The sequence below is a fragment of the Trichophyton rubrum genome (assembly GCF_000151425.1).
Source record: "Trichophyton rubrum CBS 118892 genomic scaffold supercont2.4, whole genome shotgun sequence".
Classification (NCBI taxonomy): domain Eukaryota; kingdom Fungi; phylum Ascomycota; class Eurotiomycetes; order Onygenales; family Arthrodermataceae; genus Trichophyton; species Trichophyton rubrum.
Genome location: NW_003456425.1, coordinates 2,135,507 through 2,156,965, shown reverse-complemented (window position 1 = coordinate 2,156,965; position 21,459 = coordinate 2,135,507). Strand labels below are relative to the sequence as shown.

The 21,459-nt window shown below is 45.0% G+C and overlaps 10 protein-coding genes across 11 annotated transcripts; 4 read left to right on the top strand and 6 right to left on the bottom strand.

The window, feature by feature from the left end:
- Nucleotides 1–1,205: 1,205 nt before the first annotated feature.
- On the bottom strand, nucleotides 1,206–3,722 carry TERG_04719 (uncharacterized protein). The gene is made up of 2 exons (XM_003235615.2): nucleotides 2,114–3,722; nucleotides 1,206–2,039 (listed from the first exon to the last, which is right to left on the bottom strand). Exons 1-2 carry the CDS (start codon nucleotides 2,633–2,635, stop codon nucleotides 1,236–1,238), a joined length of 1,326 nt encoding a protein of 441 aa, XP_003235663.1. The 5' UTR covers nucleotides 2,636–3,722; the 3' UTR covers nucleotides 1,206–1,235.
- A 319-nt stretch (nucleotides 3,723–4,041) lies between these two features.
- TERG_04718 (uncharacterized protein) lies at nucleotides 4,042–4,779 on the bottom strand (the record flags this gene model as incomplete). The annotated part of the gene is made up of 3 exons (XM_003235614.1): nucleotides 4,042–4,473; nucleotides 4,572–4,655; nucleotides 4,744–4,779. 3 exons carry the CDS (start codon nucleotides 4,777–4,779, stop codon nucleotides 4,042–4,044), a joined length of 552 nt encoding a protein of 183 aa, XP_003235662.1.
- A 553-nt stretch (nucleotides 4,780–5,332) lies between these two features.
- On the top strand, nucleotides 5,333–6,353 carry TERG_04717 (protein-arginine N-methyltransferase SFM1; the record flags this gene model as incomplete). The annotated part of the gene is made up of 5 exons (XM_003235613.1): nucleotides 5,333–5,654; nucleotides 5,730–5,747; nucleotides 5,911–6,021; nucleotides 6,104–6,222; nucleotides 6,297–6,353. The coding sequence occupies 5 exons, from the start codon at nucleotides 5,333–5,335 to the stop codon at nucleotides 6,351–6,353; spliced, it is 627 nt and encodes a 208-aa protein (XP_003235661.1).
- A 347-nt stretch (nucleotides 6,354–6,700) lies between these two features.
- Nucleotides 6,701–8,736, top strand: TERG_04716 (uncharacterized protein; the record flags this gene model as incomplete). Its single annotated transcript, XM_003235612.1, has 3 exons — nucleotides 6,701–6,870; nucleotides 6,953–7,313; nucleotides 7,384–8,736. 3 exons carry the CDS (start codon nucleotides 6,701–6,703, stop codon nucleotides 8,734–8,736), a joined length of 1,884 nt encoding a protein of 627 aa, XP_003235660.1.
- A 267-nt stretch (nucleotides 8,737–9,003) lies between these two features.
- TERG_04715 (uncharacterized protein) lies at nucleotides 9,004–9,949 on the bottom strand (the record flags this gene model as incomplete). Its single annotated transcript, XM_003235611.1, has 3 exons — nucleotides 9,004–9,247; nucleotides 9,341–9,722; nucleotides 9,823–9,949. The coding sequence occupies 3 exons, from the start codon at nucleotides 9,947–9,949 to the stop codon at nucleotides 9,004–9,006; spliced, it is 753 nt and encodes a 250-aa protein (XP_003235659.1).
- Nucleotides 9,950–11,168: 1,219 nt separating this feature from the next.
- On the bottom strand, nucleotides 11,169–13,141 carry TERG_04714 (uncharacterized protein; the record flags this gene model as incomplete). Its single annotated transcript, XM_003235610.2, has 8 exons — nucleotides 11,169–11,241; nucleotides 11,314–11,333; nucleotides 11,425–11,770; nucleotides 11,835–12,088; nucleotides 12,156–12,320; nucleotides 12,491–12,761; nucleotides 12,865–12,921; nucleotides 12,993–13,141. 8 exons carry the CDS (start codon nucleotides 13,139–13,141, stop codon nucleotides 11,169–11,171), a joined length of 1,335 nt encoding a protein of 444 aa, XP_003235658.2.
- Nucleotides 13,142–13,480: 339 nt separating this feature from the next.
- On the top strand, nucleotides 13,481–14,150 carry TERG_04713 (uncharacterized protein; the record flags this gene model as incomplete). The annotated part of the gene is made up of 2 exons (XM_003235609.1): nucleotides 13,481–13,588; nucleotides 13,710–14,150. The coding sequence occupies 2 exons, from the start codon at nucleotides 13,481–13,483 to the stop codon at nucleotides 14,148–14,150; spliced, it is 549 nt and encodes a 182-aa protein (XP_003235657.1).
- Nucleotides 14,151–14,313: 163 nt separating this feature from the next.
- TERG_04712 (uncharacterized protein) lies at nucleotides 14,314–14,946 on the bottom strand (the record flags this gene model as incomplete). The annotated part of the gene is made up of 1 exon (XM_003235608.2): nucleotides 14,314–14,946. One exon carries the CDS (start codon nucleotides 14,944–14,946, stop codon nucleotides 14,314–14,316), a length of 633 nt encoding a protein of 210 aa, XP_003235656.2.
- Nucleotides 14,947–15,828: 882 nt separating this feature from the next.
- On the bottom strand, nucleotides 15,829–19,671 carry TERG_04711 (uncharacterized protein). 2 transcript variants are annotated; one of them, XM_047749860.1, is made up of 2 exons: nucleotides 18,241–19,671; nucleotides 15,829–18,151 (listed from the first exon to the last, which is right to left on the bottom strand). In XM_047749860.1, exon 2 carries the CDS (start codon nucleotides 18,018–18,020, stop codon nucleotides 17,022–17,024), a length of 999 nt encoding a protein of 332 aa, XP_047606387.1. In that variant the 5' UTR covers nucleotides 18,021–18,151; nucleotides 18,241–19,671; the 3' UTR covers nucleotides 15,829–17,021. The 2 variants fall into 2 exon arrangements, with proteins under 2 accessions (XP_047606387.1, XP_047604290.1); XM_047748312.1 differs by having other exon boundaries at nucleotides 15,829–19,671.
- Nucleotides 19,672–20,393: 722 nt separating this feature from the next.
- Nucleotides 20,394–21,395, top strand: TERG_12177 (uncharacterized protein; the record flags this gene model as incomplete). Its single annotated transcript, XM_047751174.1, has 2 exons — nucleotides 20,394–21,031; nucleotides 21,104–21,395. The coding sequence occupies exons 1-2, from the start codon at nucleotides 20,901–20,903 to the stop codon at nucleotides 21,393–21,395; spliced, it is 423 nt and encodes a 140-aa protein (XP_047606386.1). The 5' UTR covers nucleotides 20,394–20,900.
- Between the last annotated feature and the right edge of the window lie 64 nt (nucleotides 21,396–21,459).

The window sequence follows — 21,459 nt, the reverse complement described above, 5'->3', positions numbered from 1 at the left end:
AAGTTTTTACTCTATTTTTACTACTCTTTTCTACTATAATTTTAGAGTTAATTTCTATAGTTTTTTTTAGTATAGCTATAGAAGAGGCTTTTTTTTTTTTCTTTTTTTTTTATAATAGTTAATTTATAATATAAAGATTAAATATAATATATTTTTAATATATAAAATTATTATATATATATTTATAAAAAAAATATTATAATATTTTTTTAATAGTAAAATATTTAAATTAATAAATTAATAATTTAAATATTTTTTTAAATAAAATTTAAAATATTTTTATTTTATTTTTCATTTAATTTTTCTAATTTTTTTAATTTTATTTTTAAAATTTTTTTTTAAATAATAATTTATTTATCTTTATTAAACTATTAAAAAATGTTAAAAAAGCTTTTTAATAATATAATTATTTTTAATAATAGTTTAATTATTTATATTAATATTTTTATAATTATTAAAATATTAAAAAAATTTTTTTTTTTTATTTAATAAATAATTTTTAAATTTTAATTTTTTTAATATTAAAATAGTTTAAAAAAAAATATTATAATATTTCTCTAATAATAAAATATTTAAAATAATAAATTAATAATTTAAAAATTTTCTAAAATAAAATTTAAAATATTTATATTTTATTTTTAATTTAATTTTTTTGATTTTTTTAATTTTATTTCTAAAGTTTTTTTTTAATAAAAGTTTAATTATTTTTTCAATAAAGGCTTAATTATTTTTTTAATAAAAGCTTAATTATCTTTATTATAGTATTAAAAAAAGTTAAAAAAGAAGCTAAAAAAAAAGTTAAAAAATTTTATTAATAATAATTTTAATAAAGGCTTAATTATCCTTACTAAACTATTAAATATATATTATTCTAATAATTAATTAAAAGTAAGAATTTTACTTAATTACTTATTTTATAGCTATTTTTTAAGAATCTATAAATTTAAATATTTTAATTAATTATTTAAATTATTTAAAATATAATAGTTTTTACTAATGCTTCGATAATAATTATTTAAATTTTTTTTTTTTTTTTTTTTAATAAAGCTATTAGTAGAGTTTTTTTTCTTCTTTTTTTTCTTTTTTTAAATAATATTTTCTATTATAAAGTGTCTTTTTCAATTTTTTTTTTTTTTTTCTTTTTTATTATTATTTAAAATATATTTTTTTTATAAATTATATTTTTATTAAATAAATATTACTTGATTTATTATTTTTAAATTCTTTTTTATATATTAATCATTTTTCCAGTGATTTGTTAATCCTTCATCAATATCATTTTGTCTTCCAAGCCATAACTCAACTGCGTATAATGCCATTGTGCATGCTAGATTTACCCATCTCCATGTATTCCCGCTTCCTAGTGGCTGTATCTTCCACCACTCTAAATCCTCGTCTGCCATTCGCGACATCGATGTAAAGTGCTGTAAAAGCAGACTGGTGTATACCGCTATAAGGATTGAAGGCGAAAACCAGCTTAAGAGCCCGAGAAATTTGCCTGCACCATCCGCATCTTCCAGAGATGCTTCCTGAGACAATGCGCGAGCACCTGACTCTCGTACAACAGGTATAATCCGGGTTGATGCATAGAGGACGAAAAGACGGTAGATGAGCGAGATCAGCACAGATGGGGTTATCGCGCTGAAGGCTGCCGTTACCACACTAAAGAACGTATGGATAATCGAAGGCAAAGCCGAAATGGTATGCATCAGAGTCGTATAGGATGCCATAATGATAGGCGGCAATGGAGGAAACTCGAGTGATTGGGCTGTAGAATTTGGCTTTTCCTTTGATCCGGAAGGCTTATAATCGGTAAAAATTTGGTATAGACAGAGCACGGCGTATGCAAACAATAAAGAACTCTCAACAGGATTGCCTCTCCCACTACCTATGCCCCACGCGCAAAGGAAGACGGCACAAGTGATGGACACTCCTATGAGCGTTGAGTCGAGGTTGCTGATTCCAGGGAGCCCAAAGACACGCCAGAGAAAGTACAGCGAGCTGGATATGATTGAAGCTGAAAAGACAAGTAATCCAATCTGAGAAGGTTGGGTGTTAGCCGGGACCATTGAAAGAGGGAGCGTATGCCCGTGAAGAGGCAAGCAATACATACCATCCAGCTATCGCTCCTCCCACTCTTATTCACTAGATATCTAGTAACTTGTCCCGAAGCTTGAATAACAAGCAGGCTGCAGAAGCCTTCCGCTAACTGGAATACGGGCATAGACCAAACCAGCAGCTTGTCCCAGAAGCCAAGGATAGCAGCCTCCAGCAAGCCATCTTGTCCAAACACCCATTGCCGTACCGAGCTATTACTTGCTCTAAGGGTTGTAAACGCCCGCTCTACCCAGCTTCTAGACCCGTTTGATTCGACGGAAAACCGATTGAGAGACCATATTAACAACGCGGGAACGATTAGCCATTGGGTAGAGCTAATGAAAAAGATGCAAGTTTTCCGGATAATCGACCTCCTCGGGGTAGTAAGTTTGAGGAGTGAGAGGAAGAAGTAAAACGCGGAGAGGGAGAGGGAGAAGGCTAAACCGCAGGTTCTTCCTCCTACATCGAAAGCGAGTGGTATGGAGAGAACCACGGCGGAAAGAAAAAGGACTGACGAGAATATTCTAAAGATCCACATGGACAGACAGTATACTGCGGCCAGCTTAGTGGTTCCAAGGGGAAGGCGTCCAGGATATCAAGTGGTATAGAGGGCTAGATATCGACGACAGGTAGCTCGATCAGTCAAGGCAATCTAGTAAACAAGCTGGCTCGAATAAGTAGCTTAATGTTACTCCAGAGTCCCGAGCCGTGTTCGTTTCTGGCCGTTGCTGGCGTGAGTGGTCAGGATTCCCGGTGCTTCTTGTCAATTCAAATCATCTTGTCCTGACGTTCGTAGAGCGTAGACGACGCGCGGAGGAAGCGAAAACGGAGGCAGCAGGCTGTTAAGCTAGGGCTCGTTGCCGTGGTCGGGTAAAAGGGATGAGACGTGTCGTTAGTTGACTATTCGTTAGCTTTAATAACTAGTTATCGGCGAAAGGCGCAGAGCAGACGGTAGATGCGATGAGGCGAGGAGAAGATTGGAAGCCCTGTCGTCTGGCCAGGCTGGTTGCTCTTGGTTGAGTCCGAGAAGTTGACAGCGTGTTGACCGCTTTTACACTGCCGAGAGGTTTATGTGCGGGTGGGTGTGGTTAAACCTAGGTAGTTAGTTAGGTCAGATAATTGTTATTTTTATGTGTTTAACTAGTTGGTTGATATTAACTAACTACTTAGCTAATAGTCAGGCTCTGTGCGGGGTGGATGCAAGACTTAAGAACTGTCTTGGTTAAATCAATAATATTATTAGTTAGTTAGCAAAAGCTATTTAACTAGTTAGTTGGCTGGTTAGTTGCCCAAGTATTTACCAAATACCAGCCGCTCGAGTTATCTGGGAGCCTCACAGTAACTGATCTTTGCTAGGGAGGGCAGAGGACAGTAACTAGCTAAGTTACTTCGCTGGCTGGTGGCTTCCAGGATCTTTATATAGGTCCGTTAACTACCTGCTAAAAACTAACTAGTTAACTAATAACTCCAACTATTGAAGCAAATGAGTAGTCAATCAGCTTTTAAGGAGGAAGAAAGATATATAAATAGAGCTGGTAACCTATCTGAGCAATAGTTAGGTTGTGCACAAATTAATTGTGAGTTAACTACCTAGTTAAACTATGAGGCTGTTATCCCCCTAATATAATAAAATAATATAACAAAAAAAAAAAATCAGAAAATAATAAAGGAAAAATAAAGGGAAAAAAAAAACCATGGACAGACACACGCAGAGAGAGCGAGAGAGAGAGAGAAATGTAGGATGCCAACTACAACACGGATCAAATATGTCCTCGTTCAAGAAGATGTCAAGGGCAGGCTAACGAGAAGAACGAAGAACAAAACAGATATGGGTGTTTGGAAACCATGAGCTGATGGGGAGAGCATCATCCTGACTGACTGAGTTGGCTTCTTGCGCGGTCGGGAATCAATGAAATAACATCACGAGCCTCTAGAGGTCCAAGGCTATCGTCGAATAGGGATTTCATGCAACAAGGAGTCCTCTGTCTCTTCCGTCTTACTCTCTGACATTGATAGTTTCGAGCCCTGGGGCTCCCTGGTCTCCGGGCAGCCCTGATTCTCTCCTGTATCGTTGTTTGATCCCTCCTCGTTACTGGCGTCTTCTATGCTGGTCTGTCGCTGTAGGAAACTTCCTTCCTTTATAGGGCTACGGGCCATGCCGGGGGACATTCCACTATTTGCTCCGCCAGAGTGAGAGTGCGCGGGACCATGGCCTCCGTTGAAATGGTTTGGGGTAGCGGTGGACTGAGGTGGGGACGATGCCGTGAGATGTGGAATATTCTCTGGCAGAGGGTGACGGGAGCCGATTGAGGTGACGTCCGAGGCCTTTCCTGCTTTGCTCAGGGCATAATCTCCGGAGTCGAAATATTTTCTTTCCTGTTTGAAGAGTCAGCAAACCAGAACATAGGAAAATGAAAATACATTATGACAGGGAAGAGGAGGAACGATAAGGGGACACTTTCAGGACGGTGTACCTTTAGCTTGTTCTGCAGGAGATCTTTCTTATTAGGCATCTTGCCATACATTCGTAGGAGCCGCTGCTCGTCAGGGCTTAGCGACTACAGGAGGAGTCCACATCAGTTAGCATAGAGCCCATGGAAAAACAAGTCCTTCCACAAGTATTTAGCTGTGGAAACGGTGGCTCACGTTTATATCTATCTTGTTCTGCTGGTGAGGGTTCATCGTGGGCGAGGAGGTCAGTCCCAGGCACTGCTGGCGTATTAAGGCGCAGGAGAGGAGAGGGGCGACCGGGCGTGGGAGAGACGGCGGCGATGGTGGCCTTGGAAAGATTCAGATAGCTAGGCTAGCAGCAGCCTTCATTCAAATATTCGTCGCAGTAGTGAGCAGCAGGAGAAGCGGGAGAGCGGCAGCGGTCTGGGATTCTAGTCCCTGGGTGTTGTTGTTCTTGTTATGTCTTCCTGACATCACCTGCTGGCGCGCCCGGCTAAGAAGTCAGAAGATAAGACTTCCGTCCCACCAACGAACTTGGCGGCAGTAATCGATAACTAAGGTGGACAAACTATCCAACTACACTCACACTCACACTCACGGCCCTGGATAGCCGGCAGCTGGCCAAATTCTGATATCTGCTTAGAGGGTTAGCTGCTAGAGATCTCTTCTCGATAATTGACTGGATTGACGCGCACGCGCACACACGCGCTGTAACTAACTAGCTAGCTGTCTGAATAGTTATTCATTGCAGCAGGAAGCCTCCAAAAAGGCGCTTGTGGCAGACATGGCCGAGCAGATACCCCTTACCTTCGTCGTCGAGCACCTTGACCCAGAACTGGGCCCCTGGTCGGCGCTGGAATATAAGTGCATTGCCGAAGAGCTGGACAAAGTCGGGGCGAAGTTCATGCTCACTTCGGTCCCGGAGTCGCTGCGCCTGCCACACAACCTGGTGTCGCAGAACAACCTGGCCGTCGAGCATCAGAGCGTGGAGGAGCTTTTTGCAGACAAGAAGCCAGCTGTCTGTCTCCTGGATCCCGCCGCCATCACCGAACTGTCGCCTGCTGATGGCACAGCTTTCCAGGTGTTCCTGTTTGGCGGCATCCTTGGTATGCATTCAGTTAAACATGTATCCGATTTCAAGGCGTAGTATTTTTTTGCTGACCAGAAGCCTTTCAATTTAGGGGACCATCCGCCACGAGGTGAGTTAATTAACATGGTGATTCTGGCTTTGATCAAATGTCGAATCACCGCTCCTCGATCTCACCAGCCTAGAATTTCAAACTACTATTCCCCGAATGAGCACAGAGTTCCTTGGAATCAATCAATTATGAGGCCATGCCAGGCTAACCTAATCGCATGGAGACCGGACCTCTGAATTGAGAAAGAAGGGCTATGCCACTCGCCAATTGGGCCCCAAGCAGATGACAACTGACACCGCTGTCAGAGTGACACGAATTGTTACCCAGGACAAAGGTATGAGAAGCCAGCAGCTCTAGGAGTGTGCCTCCTCTTTTGCTCTTTTGCAGCCAGTTGAGACGAAAAAAACTGCCCCCAGTGCCATTGAGCCAGATTCCCTGGCTGGACTTCCCCGAGATCCGCATTGACAAGCGTGAATCTATTGAGATGCCCTTTCGCTATGTAAAAGGGCCCGATGGAGCGCCAATCATGCCAGATGTAAGTGAGCGGACGTTCTTCTCTCTCTCCCCGGCTTTACACTTTAGCTGACACGGCGTGTCCAAACAATGTAGAGCATGCCAGCTCTTATTAAGGAAGACGCAGACAAGGCGATAGGAGATTTACTTTAACACGTCTTTACCACAGCTAGGGAATGCATAGAATAAAAATGGAACGATAGAGTATATATGTAGTAAACTGCCTAGGCAGCGCCGTAAGTACAAAGACCAGATTCAGGGGAGGCGGCGAGGGAAAGGGGCTGCTTATATAATCATCCTCGGCTCTCGCAACCTGCAGGAAGTCGAAACGTCGTTTTCTATTTCCAACATCTGGACGTACGAAACGTCTTGACGAACATCAGGCTGGGATTTCATTCAGCAGCCTGTCTATTCTGTCTGCTTCTTTTCAATAGAGGTACTGTCCATCTATCGGGCCTCGATCATGCGTCTTTGGGGCTCTGGGGCCTACTATACATAAGATGCGTTGCCAATCTCACCAGACGCTGACCGGCAGCACGCGAGCACGCTGGGCCTGGCTACTGCTGTTACTCTCCAATCCAGCGGCTGTTCTAGCAAAATGTGCTTCCGATTACTTTGTTCACTCTCTTCCAGGCCAGCCCGAGGGACCTTTGTTGAAGATGCATGCTGGGTATACATTATCTCTTATCCGTTTCTCCCTTTCAATATGAGCTGGCTTGTTATTAATATTTCCATCTCTCTGTGCGTACCAGACACATCGAGATCGATCCTGAACGCAAGGGGAACCTATTCTTTTGGCACTATCAAAATCGCCATATAGCGAATTGCCAGAGAACCGTAATATGGCTAAATGGAGGCCCTGGATGCAGCTCGATGGATGGCGCCTTGATGGAAATTGGCCCTTACAGACTCCAGGATGACCATACCCTGATTTATAACAATGGATCATGGGATGAGTTTGCGAACCTCTTATTCGTGGATCAGCCAGTAGGCACTGGATTCAGTTATGTCAGTACAGACAGCTATGTCCGCGAACTTGGATCCATGGCCGATCAATTTGTCACTTTTTTGGAAAGGTGGTTTAATGTGTTTCCCGAATATGAAAAGGATGACGTATGTGACTTTCTCTTTTTTTTAGATCTATGCTCTCCCCTTCAATGTGAACTGATGAGAAATGCTACAGATTTATATTGCCGGTGAATCGTATGCTGGTCAATATATCCCTTATATTGCTGACGCTATTGTCCGACATAACGAAAATCTTTCCGCTAACGGCACTTCTTGGAATGTGCAAGGTCTTTTGATCGGAAACGGCTGGATTTCCCCACTTGAGCAATACCGCTCCTATTTACCATTTTCGTATAAAGAAGGTATCCTGGACAGGGAATCTGACGGAGCTAAGGATGCAGAGTCCCAATTGTCAAAATGCATGTTTAAACTCAAGGAAGTAGGCAAATTCGGAGTCCACGTGGATGAGTGTGAACGAGTGTTGGAATTAATTCTGGACACCACAAAGGTCGACGGGAAATGCCTTAACATGTATGATGTCAGACTCCAAGATACCCCCGACGCCTGCGGGATGAATTGGCCTCCGGATATTTCTCTCGTTACCTCGTACCTTCGCCGACCGGATGTTGTAAAGGCTTTGAATATCAACGAGGACAAAACCACAGGCTGGCGTGAGTGTTCGCCTGGAGTGGGGAGAAATCTACGGGCTACAGAATCAGTACCATCCGTCCAACTTCTGCCAGGCCTACTCGAACGAGGAATGCCGATAGTGCTGTTTAGTGGTGACAAGGACTTGATTTGTAACCACATAGGTACAGAAGACTTGATACATAACATGACATGGTTGAACGCTACAGGCTTTGAACTTTCTCCAGGTGTCTGGGCACCACGCCACAATTGGGAATTTGAGGGAAGTGCAGCTGGCATATACCAGCAGGCCAGAAACTTGACCTATGTTAAATTTTACAATGCCAGCCATATGGTCCCGTTTGACTTCCCCCGCCGTTCTCGTGATATGCTGGATCGTTTCCTAGGAATTGATATCACCAGCATCGGAGGGGATCCAGCGGACTCCAGGATCGATGGCTTGAAAGGAGCTCCGACGTCTGTCGGTGCTCATCCAAACAGTACCACTGCCGAGGAGAAAGAGAAGGAGAGGATTAAAATTGCTGCTTGGGAAGCCTATTATAAGTCTGGTGAAGTTGCCCTAGTCGTGGTCGCCATTGCTGCGTCTTTATGGGGATTCTTCATCTGGCGATCCAAACGGCGGGAGAAAGGATTGGAATACAAGGGTATCTACCCTAATCTTGAGAGCTTCAGCTCCGCGAGCCTTGCGACTTTTAGGGGCAAACGACGTGGAAGAATGGACGTCGAGTCTGCTCCTCGATCTGATGAAGCTGAATTGGAAACTCTATATAACGCTGAAGAAGGATCAGACCCGCGGGATGGAGAAGAAGAAAATTTTTCTGACGGCAAAGGTGGGAACGAGAAGGCGCGATCGCATGCGGGGATGGGCAATTCAAGGTGAATAACTTATAATAATACGTTACATATCAGTTCATAGAGCATTTGTATTTATCTAGCCCCTGTATTAACTGAAATTATTTCTACGTGTCTTAATTAAAGTATGCTTGCAACTCGTCACTATTAGACTCACATCATCTATCACCAATCAATCTAAGAAGCATTTCTTTTTCATTGTTCCTGTTTAGGAGAGTATTGTCACACTTTAAAGGTCAAACTTGAGAAGGCACATCTCATTAAGCAGAGTCAAGAGTTATATATCCCTTGTCGGTTAATGAGCAATAGGACATTGTGGCACTTGTATTTTGCTACTGGACTCATCATTCAATAACTCCGTCTCCCTCTGCGGCTTGATTTGCGCTTCTCCCTTCGGGTCAATCTGCCCGAACACGGCCATAGGGTCCTGCCATACTTCAATTGACTGGATCTGAAGGCTGTCATTCACCCTTGCAACAACCAGTCCCTCAATGTCTATCGCACCGTTGTGTGCCTTGACCGTAACGTTCTCTCCCTTGCTTCATTTTTGCAGAGATAGTAAGCCTCCAGTTCTTATTCTTTGAGAAGAAGCAGTAAGACAATAGTAGGTAGTTAGTTGAAGGATAACTTACTCGTTGACCGCAGAGTAGTCGTTGGCCATTTTTCCCCAATGCCGCCACTTGAAGACCACTACAGGTGGACCGCTATACACCTCCAACACTTCCCATGCAAACGTCGGCATCATCCTTTTAAAAGTCTTGTGGCTCTTTGCGAAGTCGGAGTGCTTTGGGTCATAATATGCATTAGAAGGGATAATAGCATTGTATGTTCCCACTGAGAGCATATGGTTCGGAGACTGGGCTGGCCCGCCATTCACGGAGAAAGTATAGCATTCTTGGTCAACAGTACGCCAATCGGCAAAATTCGGTTTGAACGATGCCTCGATTTCCCAGTTCTTTACAAGGTTTTCGACCAAGTTGGGGAGGCTGCCAGCTTCGTGGTTCGTTTTTCTCCCTATAGAACCGTGGTTTGTGTTAGATAACTAGTTAGGTATTGTTGTTTAAGTCGACAAGCTAGGAGGGGGAGGTATATGATAGATACATGCCTCCCTCACATTCTTTCCGTGTTTTCGAGTAGTCCGGTGCCCGTCCATACCGCCAGCAGATATCATCCTTGAGAACGGCATCAGGGTCCAGAACGTAGTCGGGGAGAGCTGGAGTGTTTACTTCTGCCGCCGGCATTGTTGAGGCTGTGGAAAGGGATGTACCAAGGGGCTATGGTGTAGTGATATAATCAGCCTACAACAAAGGGGATGCATCAGCCGTTAAGGGGCAATGATACGGCATTATTTATAGTTAGTCGAGCAGAGTGCAAACTCAGAGGATTCAATTTCACCCGCTTTTCTAGGGTCTTGGGTCCAGCGTAAGGAGGCCATCCAAGGAATGATAACACACTCAATTATGGACACGGGTAACTGCATCCTTCGCCTATAACTGCACGGGTGGTAGGGTGCTGGTGTTGGTGGTTGCAGTGGGGAGTCGAAAGCCACCCCAAGGAAAACGTGAGACTAGGTTGGATTGCATATGCCTTGGATGCACCGTGGATATACTAATATTATTAAGATACAGAGAGCCCCGCCTACTCTGCGGCGCTGGCATACCTCACTTACGAGCCCGCTGTGATACTCGCCCCATATGCAAGTAATGGAACGGAACCCGCGGTCGTCATGGTTCCTGGTCCCTGGCCATCACACATGAGATAAACCGTCCGCTAGTTAACTAGCTAGTTACCTGCCTTGTTGGATCGCGTGGTGACTAGCGTTCGTTCCGGAAGGTGTCAAAATAGCTTCCGTCCCATGTGTCGGACCCTCAAAGGGGGGCAGACGAGATAAGGGAGCGGGAAAACTGCCCGTAAGTAGTTAATTGGTACGGATTTTTCGGGAGTTGAGGTCGTTCCATAACTTCCACCAATAATGCTTGCTAACGAGCAACTTGGGGCGGGCTGACTTTTTTCTTGTCAAATTACGAGGGCGCGGCTTGGTTGGATCTCAGCTGTTTGAAGCCATGGCTGCGAGTGGGATCCAGAACAAGAACACATGTTGATGATGCTGGCTCCATATTAGTTATTTAATATAACTAATTAACTAACTGGGGCCCCCAAGAGTCCAGAAGCCCCGGTCTCATTGATGCGCGGCTCGGGGACATGGAATCAGGGGGTCTGGTTAGGGTCGCTGCGAAGAAGGATTTGACGGTTAGTTAACTAGCTGGCTACGAGTCTAAAGGAGTAAGCTGAAGGCAGTTACAGTAGCCAGGCAAAAAACCGAAACGGCGTCAAGCTGACAGTTAATGACCTTTTGTGAAATTAATAACTATCTACCTAGTTAACTAATGAGTCAGCGGTAGTTACGGCTTTAACCAGCTGCGAGGATTTATAGTCATAAAATAATTTAATATAGTTATTTCAGGACTTCTGCTTGGCGGGAGCCGGGCCACCAGTCGTTGGCAGGCCCATAAAGATCTTGAACGAATCGTATCTACATGCGAAACGCGGTTAGCATCAGAAGGGCAGGGTGTCGAGGGAGCGGAAAAAGAAACGAAGAGCTTACATCATCCATTGAAGGCCAGTCTGGCGTCGGTATCGAGAACACAGTGCATTAGCGAAATATTCAAACGCCGGATGGTGCTTGCTGGGTGCTTCAAGCAGAGAAGGTACATACCAGGGTTCCGACCATCACAATCCTCACAGGGAGGCCGTTCCACAGACCTACGAAGCCAATCTGCTTATAGATGCGTCCCATGGCGGCTCCAAAGCCTTCTCCTGGTAAACGGTTGGCATTGAGCTTGCTCACCATCACATCTGCGGGATGGGATACGGCTGCGCACAGAATACCAGCCACATATCCTCCGGCAAATGCAACTGCTGTCTGGGCTCCCTTATTATAGTCTGATTTTTTGCCAGGGAGATAGTTGTATATCATCTCAACAACCTTTTCGAATGAGGCAAATTTCATCATAGTGTACGGTATCTGTCGACCCCAGAGTGGATAGAGTCCTTTATAAAGGCTATACTCGACACATTAGTTGAATTATATTCCTGGCAGCTAGTTATTGGCATTCTAAGTCTTACCCAGCTTTGCCCTCCTTGGCGGTAACATGCGAAATGGCAGTGAATGTCCCTCTTGCAAACGGAGGGATGGTAGTCTGCATTCGCACCTTTACAGCTTCGAATGGACAGAGAGCAACATCAGCAATGAATTCTGCAGATGCACTTGCGGCGAGATAGACTGGTGTCCTCCAGCGGCTAGAAATGTCCTCTCCCAGTAGGTCAGAATAGTATTTCTTGAAAAATTCATATCCGCCGTATTTGAACGCTCCTTGGGCCTAAAACGATGAGTTAGAGCTTGAAAACGCCATGACGCAGTTTGTCCTTTTGTGTTTATCTACATACCGAATATCCAAAGAAAGTTGGACTCCATCCAGTGAAAATTCCTCGAAGACCTTCGGCGCGGCCAATTTTGCCCCATGCATCAATAATGCCTTTATACATCGTTGGGTCCACCTGCAGCCGACATTTTGCTAGGTCTAGCGGGGTCACGGCTGCATGAGTTAGTCCCTATAGTATACATTCTCCGTAAGCAATCCGTCCTCCATCCTGGCGGTTGGGCCGATGCTTTGTAAGAGAAAGAAATAGAAAGAAAAGAACACGAGGTTTAGTGGTTCGTGGTGTTTAATAGGCTGTGGACAAACATGGATCATCAGGTGTATCAAGATCATCCCACATACACAAGCAAGTATGCCTCCCGCTATGCAAGATGCATAATACTTTCCAGAGTACAGCTCGATCTTCCCAGCCGGGCCTGATCCCTTGGAGCCCGTACTACCAACTTCTTGGGAAGGCCTGGTATTCCTTTTAACATCCTCGGCAACACTCCAGGCTGGAAAAGGTGTTCTTTTGGGGGAGTCAGTTGCTCCGGGGCATAGCCCACGTTTCGAATAGGGATGCTGTACAAAAGCTTCGCTGCTGAACAAGCTATCTGGGAATATCGAAGACATCCTTTGGCAATTACCAGACTATCAGCACTGGAGCCATGTCGTCGTTAACAGTTACATGTAATGGTAAGATAATGAGTTTGATAACAAGTTGAAGTGCAGCTCACCCTGAGCATAGGCAATCAAACACGTAGGCGGAGGGAGGAAGTAGATGCGATTGACTCCTGCTTCGTATGCGCAAAGAGCAATCAGACGTAAGCCTTTCTTCTCCAACAATACTCATTGAGAAATTTACCTTAACCTGTGTATAGCGTATGGCTGCGGACAATTGTGTACACAGCCGAGTAAATCTCTGGAAGAGTAAGGCGGTAAATTTTTTTGTATCCTGCTTGTCCGGAAGCGGCGGAAAGCAAGTAATATGTATCTCTCCAACATCGCCCACATACGATGACGTAGTGTGCACAACAGCTCAAGGTGGCTCGGATATAAGTAATAAGCTTTAGTTAAACCCGGGAATAATATACGTTAAAACTTTCAATCTAACCTTGTTACCTAAAAGGATGATCACGTGCTTGGTGTTTGCTGCCAATTTCATCACCGAAGCCGAAGCGTCGCGCTTGGTTCCATAGGTAGTTTACTAAACTGTCAATCCCGCAAAGCTCAAACGCGAAGTAAAAACACAACATTCTGTGGCCGCCGGGTTCTCGCACCATCAGGCCTTTCTTCAAATACAGCTATCGATACTTGACCTTTATTTCTGGCGTATGCTTTAGACTGATAACCATGACTTCCTACGTCTCTGCGAGCCAAGCGTACGAACGCGAGAGGACTCCTACAAAGGATACCTATTCTAATACTTCCTCTAGTGGATGGTCTGGAAGATATAGAGGGGTATGTATCGCCCTTGACTTCGGTGTATTCAAGATTATACCCCCTACTATCAACAACATTCTCATGTACTGCCATGTTCTACTACCCCAACTCGTTACTGATACTAGCCACAATATTGCAGGCTACTGTTGAAGACTTGGACCCACCACCTGCACTCTCTACGTCTCCTCACGATCTCATTTCATCTGCACTACTTTCGGCATATGAGCGCGATTACACCCACTTGACTGTGATATCATCAGATTCTCGCTCTCTTCTTGGTTATCTTTCTATTCCGCGGCTTAAGTCTCTCTTAAAATCGGGAGTAGTATCCGAATCCGACCCAGTTGAGAAGGCTATGCTGAAATTTCGACGGAGAGGCCGTGTTTATCAAATTATAACTATGGATACGCCCCTTGAAGAGCTAGAAAAGTTTTTTGACGGCAAGCTACATCCTGCTGAACCGGGTAAAGAGGCACAAAGACAGGATTTCGCAGTAGTTACTGATGCTAGTCGCAAATTTGTTCTCGGAGTTGCCACCAGAGAGGATTTGGAGCAGTTTGTTAAACGGCGGCCTACCTAACTAGGAGCCTGCTATTAGCTAAATAATTATACCTTACAAGTTATAACGTCCTGATAGGCCTGTAGAAATAGCCTGAGCTTCCGAATATATCATACATGTCCACGGTTCACTTGATTAGGCAGATAAACATTAAATGAATAATCTGGGAGAGAATTGGGATGCTCTACCGGGTTCGCTTCAGCCTCCGTGTGGATTCAGCCGCAAGTAAGGCGCTTATTGCGCCAATGAATAAAGGTAATCCAGAGGCATTGGGGCTGCCGGAATTTACGCCTATAGTGTTTACAAACTGGTCTTTCACTGAAACAGCCTGCGTCACCAGTGGGACCGCGAGACTTGGCTCGAACGCTCTAAAGATTACCCAGCTAACGAGCATGCTGAATAACTGGGGAAGGGTGGTATATATGTTTAGGATCTCAAGATATAATCCTGCCAATTCCCCAGTTGAAATATTCGCATTTGGCACTTCGCCGCCCTGGTCTTCACTATCGCTGCCATCACCGTGATTTAACATCAAAACGCCGTCATCTAGTTCTACATCCGAGGGACCATGGTCTCTGGGTGAAGAACGGTAGGAACCATGTCGACGAGAGTAGGTTGCAGATGTTATCATGGTAACGTCCCTTGATGTCACCGGAACGCAAAGACGATTAACTTCTTCGCCAATGAATGTAAATGGTGCCCAACATGCAATCGCCCAAGGAATGCCATAAAGTGCCACTAAAAACGTTGCAAATCCAGCTGATCCTGTTAACGGGGATAACACCATTGTACCTGCGAATACAATGTGTGAAATCATCCAAGCAGTTCCAAGATCTGGATACGAGAGGTGTATTCTCTTAAAATATCGTCCGATAGTAAATGTGATTGTAGGGCTGAGAGTGCTTTTCAGACTCTCCGTGGAGCAAACCAAGGGCAACAGAATGGATGCAAACAACACAAGAGCGAAGCTACCCAACCGGCGAAAATGGGTCAGTACATCTTGTGATCTTGGGATATCCGATTTAGAAGCCTCTTGATACAATGATATTTCTCCAATCCAAACCGAGCAATAGAACAGGAATGGATACCACCCTTACAGTTTGAGTTAGTATGCACAGCTACAATACTTCCATGATTACCTGAAGAAAGCTTACCAACCCATGCCCAAAACTGAGTCCAACATATTGCTTTAATGCGCGGTGGTAGTGAAATAAGCGTTTGCAATAAATGGAGAGTATATTTGCTGCTGTAAACTGACTTATACCGCCTCTATTAATACGATACGTCAGTTACTTGCTCCAAGAAAGGAAGGCTCACTGCCAAATGAAGTATACCTAGCTGTAATTAACACCCTTTCCCTTACAGCATATGCAGTTATGAGGGTGGAAAATAGCAGCAGCGCGGAAGCTATTGCCATAATCTGCTTGAACTGGGTATCTCTCAAGTAAGGTCCAAGAATTCTTGGAGTTTCAATTACTCCGATAGCATTGCCAGCTAGATGGCCAGCAGCCATCATCCTGCTGGCTTTTATAATTAGAAACAACTCGAGAACTATGGGAGAGGACGGACTTACCCCAAGCGGAGCTGAGCTGTTGCTGTGGGATGGGCAAAGTATCAATAATCAAGCTACGGCAGCAGTTATGTACTGAGAAATAATTAGAACCTCGTAAGTACCTTTTTTTTTTTTTTTTCTGGGGGGGTGGGGGGGAGGGTGTTATCATGCAAGCATTAACTGAAAAATCAACTACCAGTATACTGAAAACAGCCATCACAATTATAAAGTTGTGTTTCTAGAAACTCGTTAGTATGAACAAGTTAGGGGGAGCAATCGGTCAAGAAACTTAACGGTTTTCTCATCTGTAATGAAGAGTCCTATAAATTCCGTGGCCCAACCGAGTAAAAGGAAGCATATACATGCAAAAATTGGTCCACAAATAATGAAAGGCCGCCGTCGTCCCCATTTGGATTTTGAATGGTCTGAAAGCGCCCCAATTAATGGTTGCATCAATCCTAATGAAGGAGTTGCCATCCATACCAGAGAGACACTTGATCTCGTGAATCCGAGCTTTAGAAGATATGGAGTGAAATCTGCCCTCCCAAACAATTCAGCACGATAGTCAAAGTGACTTGAAAATAGTGAGGAAAGGGCATAAATTACATGTCATCTTAATGCTCCATGTAAACCTAGAATGCCGACCGAGGTTTAACAGAGGGATCAGCTAGTGTACAGAGAACAGCTTGCATTGGTGATATCAACAGAGCTTCAATTTCTAACAGAGCGCAAATCCTGGAATATAGGGATATTACCAGGGGAAGAGGATTCAACGGGGTAACGTACTGCAATCCAGCCAGACCAGCAGTTAGCATTGCCATACGAACTGCTTCTGTTTTGCCTTTGACTGAGGGACTGCCTATCCATGACGCCGCACGTCCCATCTTATCTTCAACTGTGTCAAACTAGCCAGGGAGACTTGAGATTGACAAGAACCAGAAGATCGGGTAAACCCCTCGTTTGCTAATTTGTCATCATTACTGAGGCTGGTTAAATAAAAGAGGAAGCTCCCAGTGAAGAACTTAGCTAGTTAGCGAGCGATTATATAACTAACCATTTTCTGAAACGTAGTTAGTCTAACAATATTGACGTCAAACAACGACGCCAGAAACAAGGGTCGAGGATATTAATATACATACAAATATAAACAGAAAGGTACATTATCATCGCTGTCTGAATGGAATATGCTGAATATCCGTAGCAAAACGTCTATACAAATCAAGAAACAAAAGTTACCGCCAACCAATGCATGTTTGCAATTTAACAGACCAAATAAGCAGAAGGATAGCAACGTTATCAAGGGTGTCATAGAAACAGTGTGTAGCTTGATTCTGCCCCCATTACTGAGGCTTTCTTGACTTACTACCGGGCCATTCTGTCTGCCTGTCTTCAGGTTTCTTAGCAGCAGCAATGCGAGCCAGTCGAGCGCGCTCCTGCTCCTCGAGTCCCGTTTTGGTCACTTCATGATTCTGGTTTAAAGCCTTTTCCCGGACAAAGAAACTGAAAACACACCCAATCGCACTAAGAGCGGTGTAAAACAACCAAGCCCGTTTGAGTGCAGTGGTATATTCACTCAGCACGATATCTTTTTGAGACTGAGTCAGCTGGTGGATTAAGTCAATATTCGCTCCAGCAATGCTCCCAAGGAATTTAGGAGCTAATTCCGGGCCCAAAACTTCAGTAAGATACGCTTCTTTGCCATTGATGATGTTCTGGTACACCACACTACCAAGGACGATGGACGACGATGTAGCAAGCTGGCGCATAAAACCAAACGTCGAGGTAGCTCCGGATACATCTCCGGGTGGCATGTTGTTCTGGATGGCAATCAGAGGGGCCTGAAAGTTGGGACCGATACCAATGCCGGAAATAAGCTGGTATATAATAAGTCGAGGCCAGGACGTGTAGGACTGGAAATCCAAAAATAAGCCATATCCCAAAGTCGTTATCAACATGCTGATACGCATAATCCAGACATATTTGCCCGTGTTTCGGATGAACATCCCTGTCAGCATTGCAACAACTGAAAGCCCCATTACCTGTGGTAAAATATAGACTCCGCTCAGTGTTGGGCCGACACCAAGGACAATCTGGAAGTAAATGGGAAGGAAGTATGCACCGGAGATGAATAAAGATGCATGGACCCAGTTAACTCCCAAGATAAGGATGTTATTTATACCATCGAAAACAGCAGGGGGCATGATTGGGTATTTTGCATAATACCTTTCAACCATACCGAATATTCCCAAAACAACAATACCACCGATAATTAGTCCGATGGTTGTTGGGGAATTCCATGGGAAACTAACGCCACCAAACTCTAGGCCGAAGAGTAGCATGACTGTTCCTCCAACAATAGTGACGGTTCCAAGCCAGTCAATAACACGCAATCCGGCAAGGAGTGGTGTTTTTGGAGATTCTATCTTCAGGAAAAAGAAGAGAATCACGAAGCATATGCCGCCAACGGGTACTAATAATCCAAGTTGGCGTGTTAGTATCGATTATGCAAAGAAAGGTATTCTTTGTATCATTTGAAGAATCGGTGCTTATAACACTTACAGTTAATGTAGAAACACCAGCGCCAGGAAGTATTTTGAGTCAGTAGTCCACCTATCACCGGTCCAAGTGCCCCAGCAACAGCCCATGTAGCTCCGAAGAGAGCATAGTAAACAGGGCGCTCTCTATAAATTGCATCACGTTAGTAAAAATCTATATTGTGACTGTCGGAGCCAGGGGATCATATACCTCGCGCTAAACAGATCACTAACGCAGATTTGTCCTAAAATGATCAGGCCGCCTCCTCCAATTCCCTGGATACCTCTTCCAACCAGGAAAATGGCCAATCCTGGTGCGATTCCGCAGAGTAAACTTCCAACAAGGAATAGGACATTGGCTGCTAGTATGAGAACTTTGCGACCCCAGATGTCACTGAGCTTTCCCCAAAGGGGGACGCATGAGGCGTTTGCTAAAAGATAAGATGAGGCCATCCATGTATACCCGCTCTCATTGGCATTGAACACTTTTGAAATTGTGGGAAGAGAGGTAGAGATAATTGTCTGGAGAGAGCATTAGAAAGTTATTGCGTTCATGGATGGGAGAATCATGGATAAACTAACCATATCGAGGGCAGCAAGAAACAAGGCCAGCTATATCAGTGCGTCAAAGCCAAGTTAGAAATGATCCCATTTATACATACTTTTCTTCGTTCTTTTGTTCTTAGGAGTCTTACACATAAGGCTGTCATGATGATAACGATCTCCTGCCTGCTCATCTTGCTTGGCGGGGCTTCGGGCGGAGGCTCTGCCTTTTCTGCATCGCTACTATCGTACGGGGGAGGGACAATGGTATCTTGGCTGCCATTCCGGGATGCAGAGAGGGTTGGTAGTGGAGGTACTGGATCTACGTCAGGGTACTTGAAGTACGATAGTCGTTTGTTCGGGTCTGCGTATGGGAACACATCGCTTTCTGGGTTGAATGGGAAATCTGGGAAAGTAAAGCTCATCGGCCGTTGAGGTCTGGGTCCGATGCTGACCGGCCGAAGGGCCCGTCTTCCACTTCCATCGACCACTCGAGTCATGGTGAAATTAACTCTGGGTTTGGATGAACGGCTGTGGTGAGTATAGTCGTCCAAGAAGGGCGGAATATGCCACTGGATGGGCAAGGCGCTGCGTGATTAAATTGCGTATATATGTGTGTGTGTGTGTGCGTGTGTGCGTGTTTAGGTCTCTGGCCTGCAGTGAATGAGTAGAACCGAAAGAAAGCAACGCCTGTCTTTTGTGGATGGCAAATGGACAGGTTGGGCACCATGCACTGGTATGTATTTGTTTGGACGGAGCTTGGTTTCCGGCCCTAGCGAAGTTGACTAGCGAGAGAGGAAGAAGGGAATTCTAAGGAGAATGATGCAACATGGCGCCTCTTATATATATCGATATATATATAGTCAAGACTGTATGATAAGAATAGAAAGCATGAGATCATCGTGTTTTGCTGCAGCGTGAGAAACCCAGGCGTCTCGACGGAGCATTTTGTAAACCATGCAAAAGTTCTCTGCAATGCTTTGGCGAAACAGGGAAGGGAGAGGGAGAGAGTTAAGGCAAGCTAGCTGAGAAAGCTACTTGACGCGAAGGACAAGGACGTTCCTCCAAGGAATGGGGGAGGGGGGGGCTTTTCTCTCTCGTGCTAGGCACGAAACCCATGCATAAGCCTCGAAGATATGTCGTTCTTTTCCAAGCACCTCTCGGTCGAGGCGAGATGCTCTGTCCCCATCAGCTAGATAGCTGGTATCTAAACTTCTCTTCTATATCTGTGGGCATCACGGATAATGAAGAGAGCTGTCTTTCGTGGTAGAGTAACTAAGTAGTTACCTGAGTCAAGGACCTAAGTCGACCAGAGGCTCTACGGCCAAAGACAACGCAATCGTGGAGGGTCTCCCAGACACCTCCGTTCAATACGAGCAGACCGCCTTCAACAGAGCTCAAAGACGGCATCTTCCGCCGAGGAGGGTAAAAGAAAAAAAAAAAAAAGAGAGAGAGAGGAAGAAGAAGAAGAAGAAGAAAGAAGCAAAAGTAGGTAGTCTCGCATGGGAGGCTTGTGGTGTTGTCTCTGGTTGGGCCGGCGGACGGACAACACCAGCGAAACGGAGGCTTTTCTGCAGCGCGCAGAGGCTGGCCATCGATATCAGCCCTACTCCCACGGACGTTAAAAAAAAATAAATAAATAAATAAATAAATAAAATAAGGCTAGACCGCAGAGATGGCTCTTCCCCTGCTCTTCGATTGCGATGGCTGAACAGCGATGAAGTTCGCAGCTTGTCATGTCTGGCTGGTCGCTCAATATTTCCACCTTCAGAGGGAAAAGAGTTAACTAGTTAACTCAGGTGGTTTACTAGCCAGCTCGGCTCGTATTTCTCCCGCCAGCGACATCCCAATGGATCCGCGAGAGAGCGTGGGCATCCGCATCCCATAACGATCCCTTGCATCTTCCACGTGGAGTTTCGGCTACTAATCGTCTCTCCACGGGCTGAGAGAGCGAGAGAAAGAGAGAGGAGGGAACGCGCTCTCTTGCTGTGCGGGCGATGGCGCAGGAACCAACTTCTTCTCCATGAGGATCACTGGTTAGTCTTCGATGTCGAGCGTGTTCTTTGCATAGAAACTCACTCTGGCTGACGAGTGTCTGGAACGAGAATCATAGCAGCATCTTCCACCTAACAATACCCTCCGATGGCTCTCATCACTAGTCATCATCCTATCCCGGCCTGTAACCACGCACGGAGTAGCTGTCATCCTCCAGGAAACGAGCTGCCAGGACATCGAGTCCGACTCGCAAACGGGTTCGTGGGCGGCAGGGGAGTGTAGGTTCACATCCATCCATCCATCCATATATACATACGTACGTACATATATAGTTATATACATATATACAGGGCCAGGGCCTGTCTGGTCGGTCTGTTCCAGCACATCCCACAGGCAGCCACCAGCGATGCTTCCTTTGCCTCCGTCGCCGAGCAATACGCCGGCCATAACTCGTTAGTTACAAAGTTATTGCTTCCATGCTGCGAGTGCTCTTCCGTGTTCCGTAGCTGGCACAGCACATCTCTTACAGCACGGAGTCCTAAGGAGAGAGCAGGGCAGTCAGCCATTTGTCTGCCCCATAGCAACCCGGCAGTGATACATATAGACAGACCAGCCAGCTATAATACCGAGCGCGTCAACTAGTTAACTCGCAGGAGGGTTAGTGGAGAGGAGATCGGCTGCCAGCTGTGTGGGCAACTCAACTGTC

Excerpts from the sequence above, each read along its gene's own strand:
- TERG_04719 (XM_003235615.2), bottom strand. The coding sequence starts at position 2,635 with ATGTGGATCTTTAGAATATTCTCGTCAGTCCTTTTTCTTTCCGCCGTG. Across the intron at positions 2,040-2,113 it reads GGAGGAGCGATAGCTGGATG|ATTGGATTACTTGTCTTTTC; the intron begins GTATGTATTGCT and ends CAACCTTCTCAG.
- TERG_04711 (XM_047748312.1), bottom strand. The coding sequence starts at position 18,020 with ATGCTACTCTTCGGCCTAGAGTTTGGTGGCGTTAGTTTCCCATGGAAT.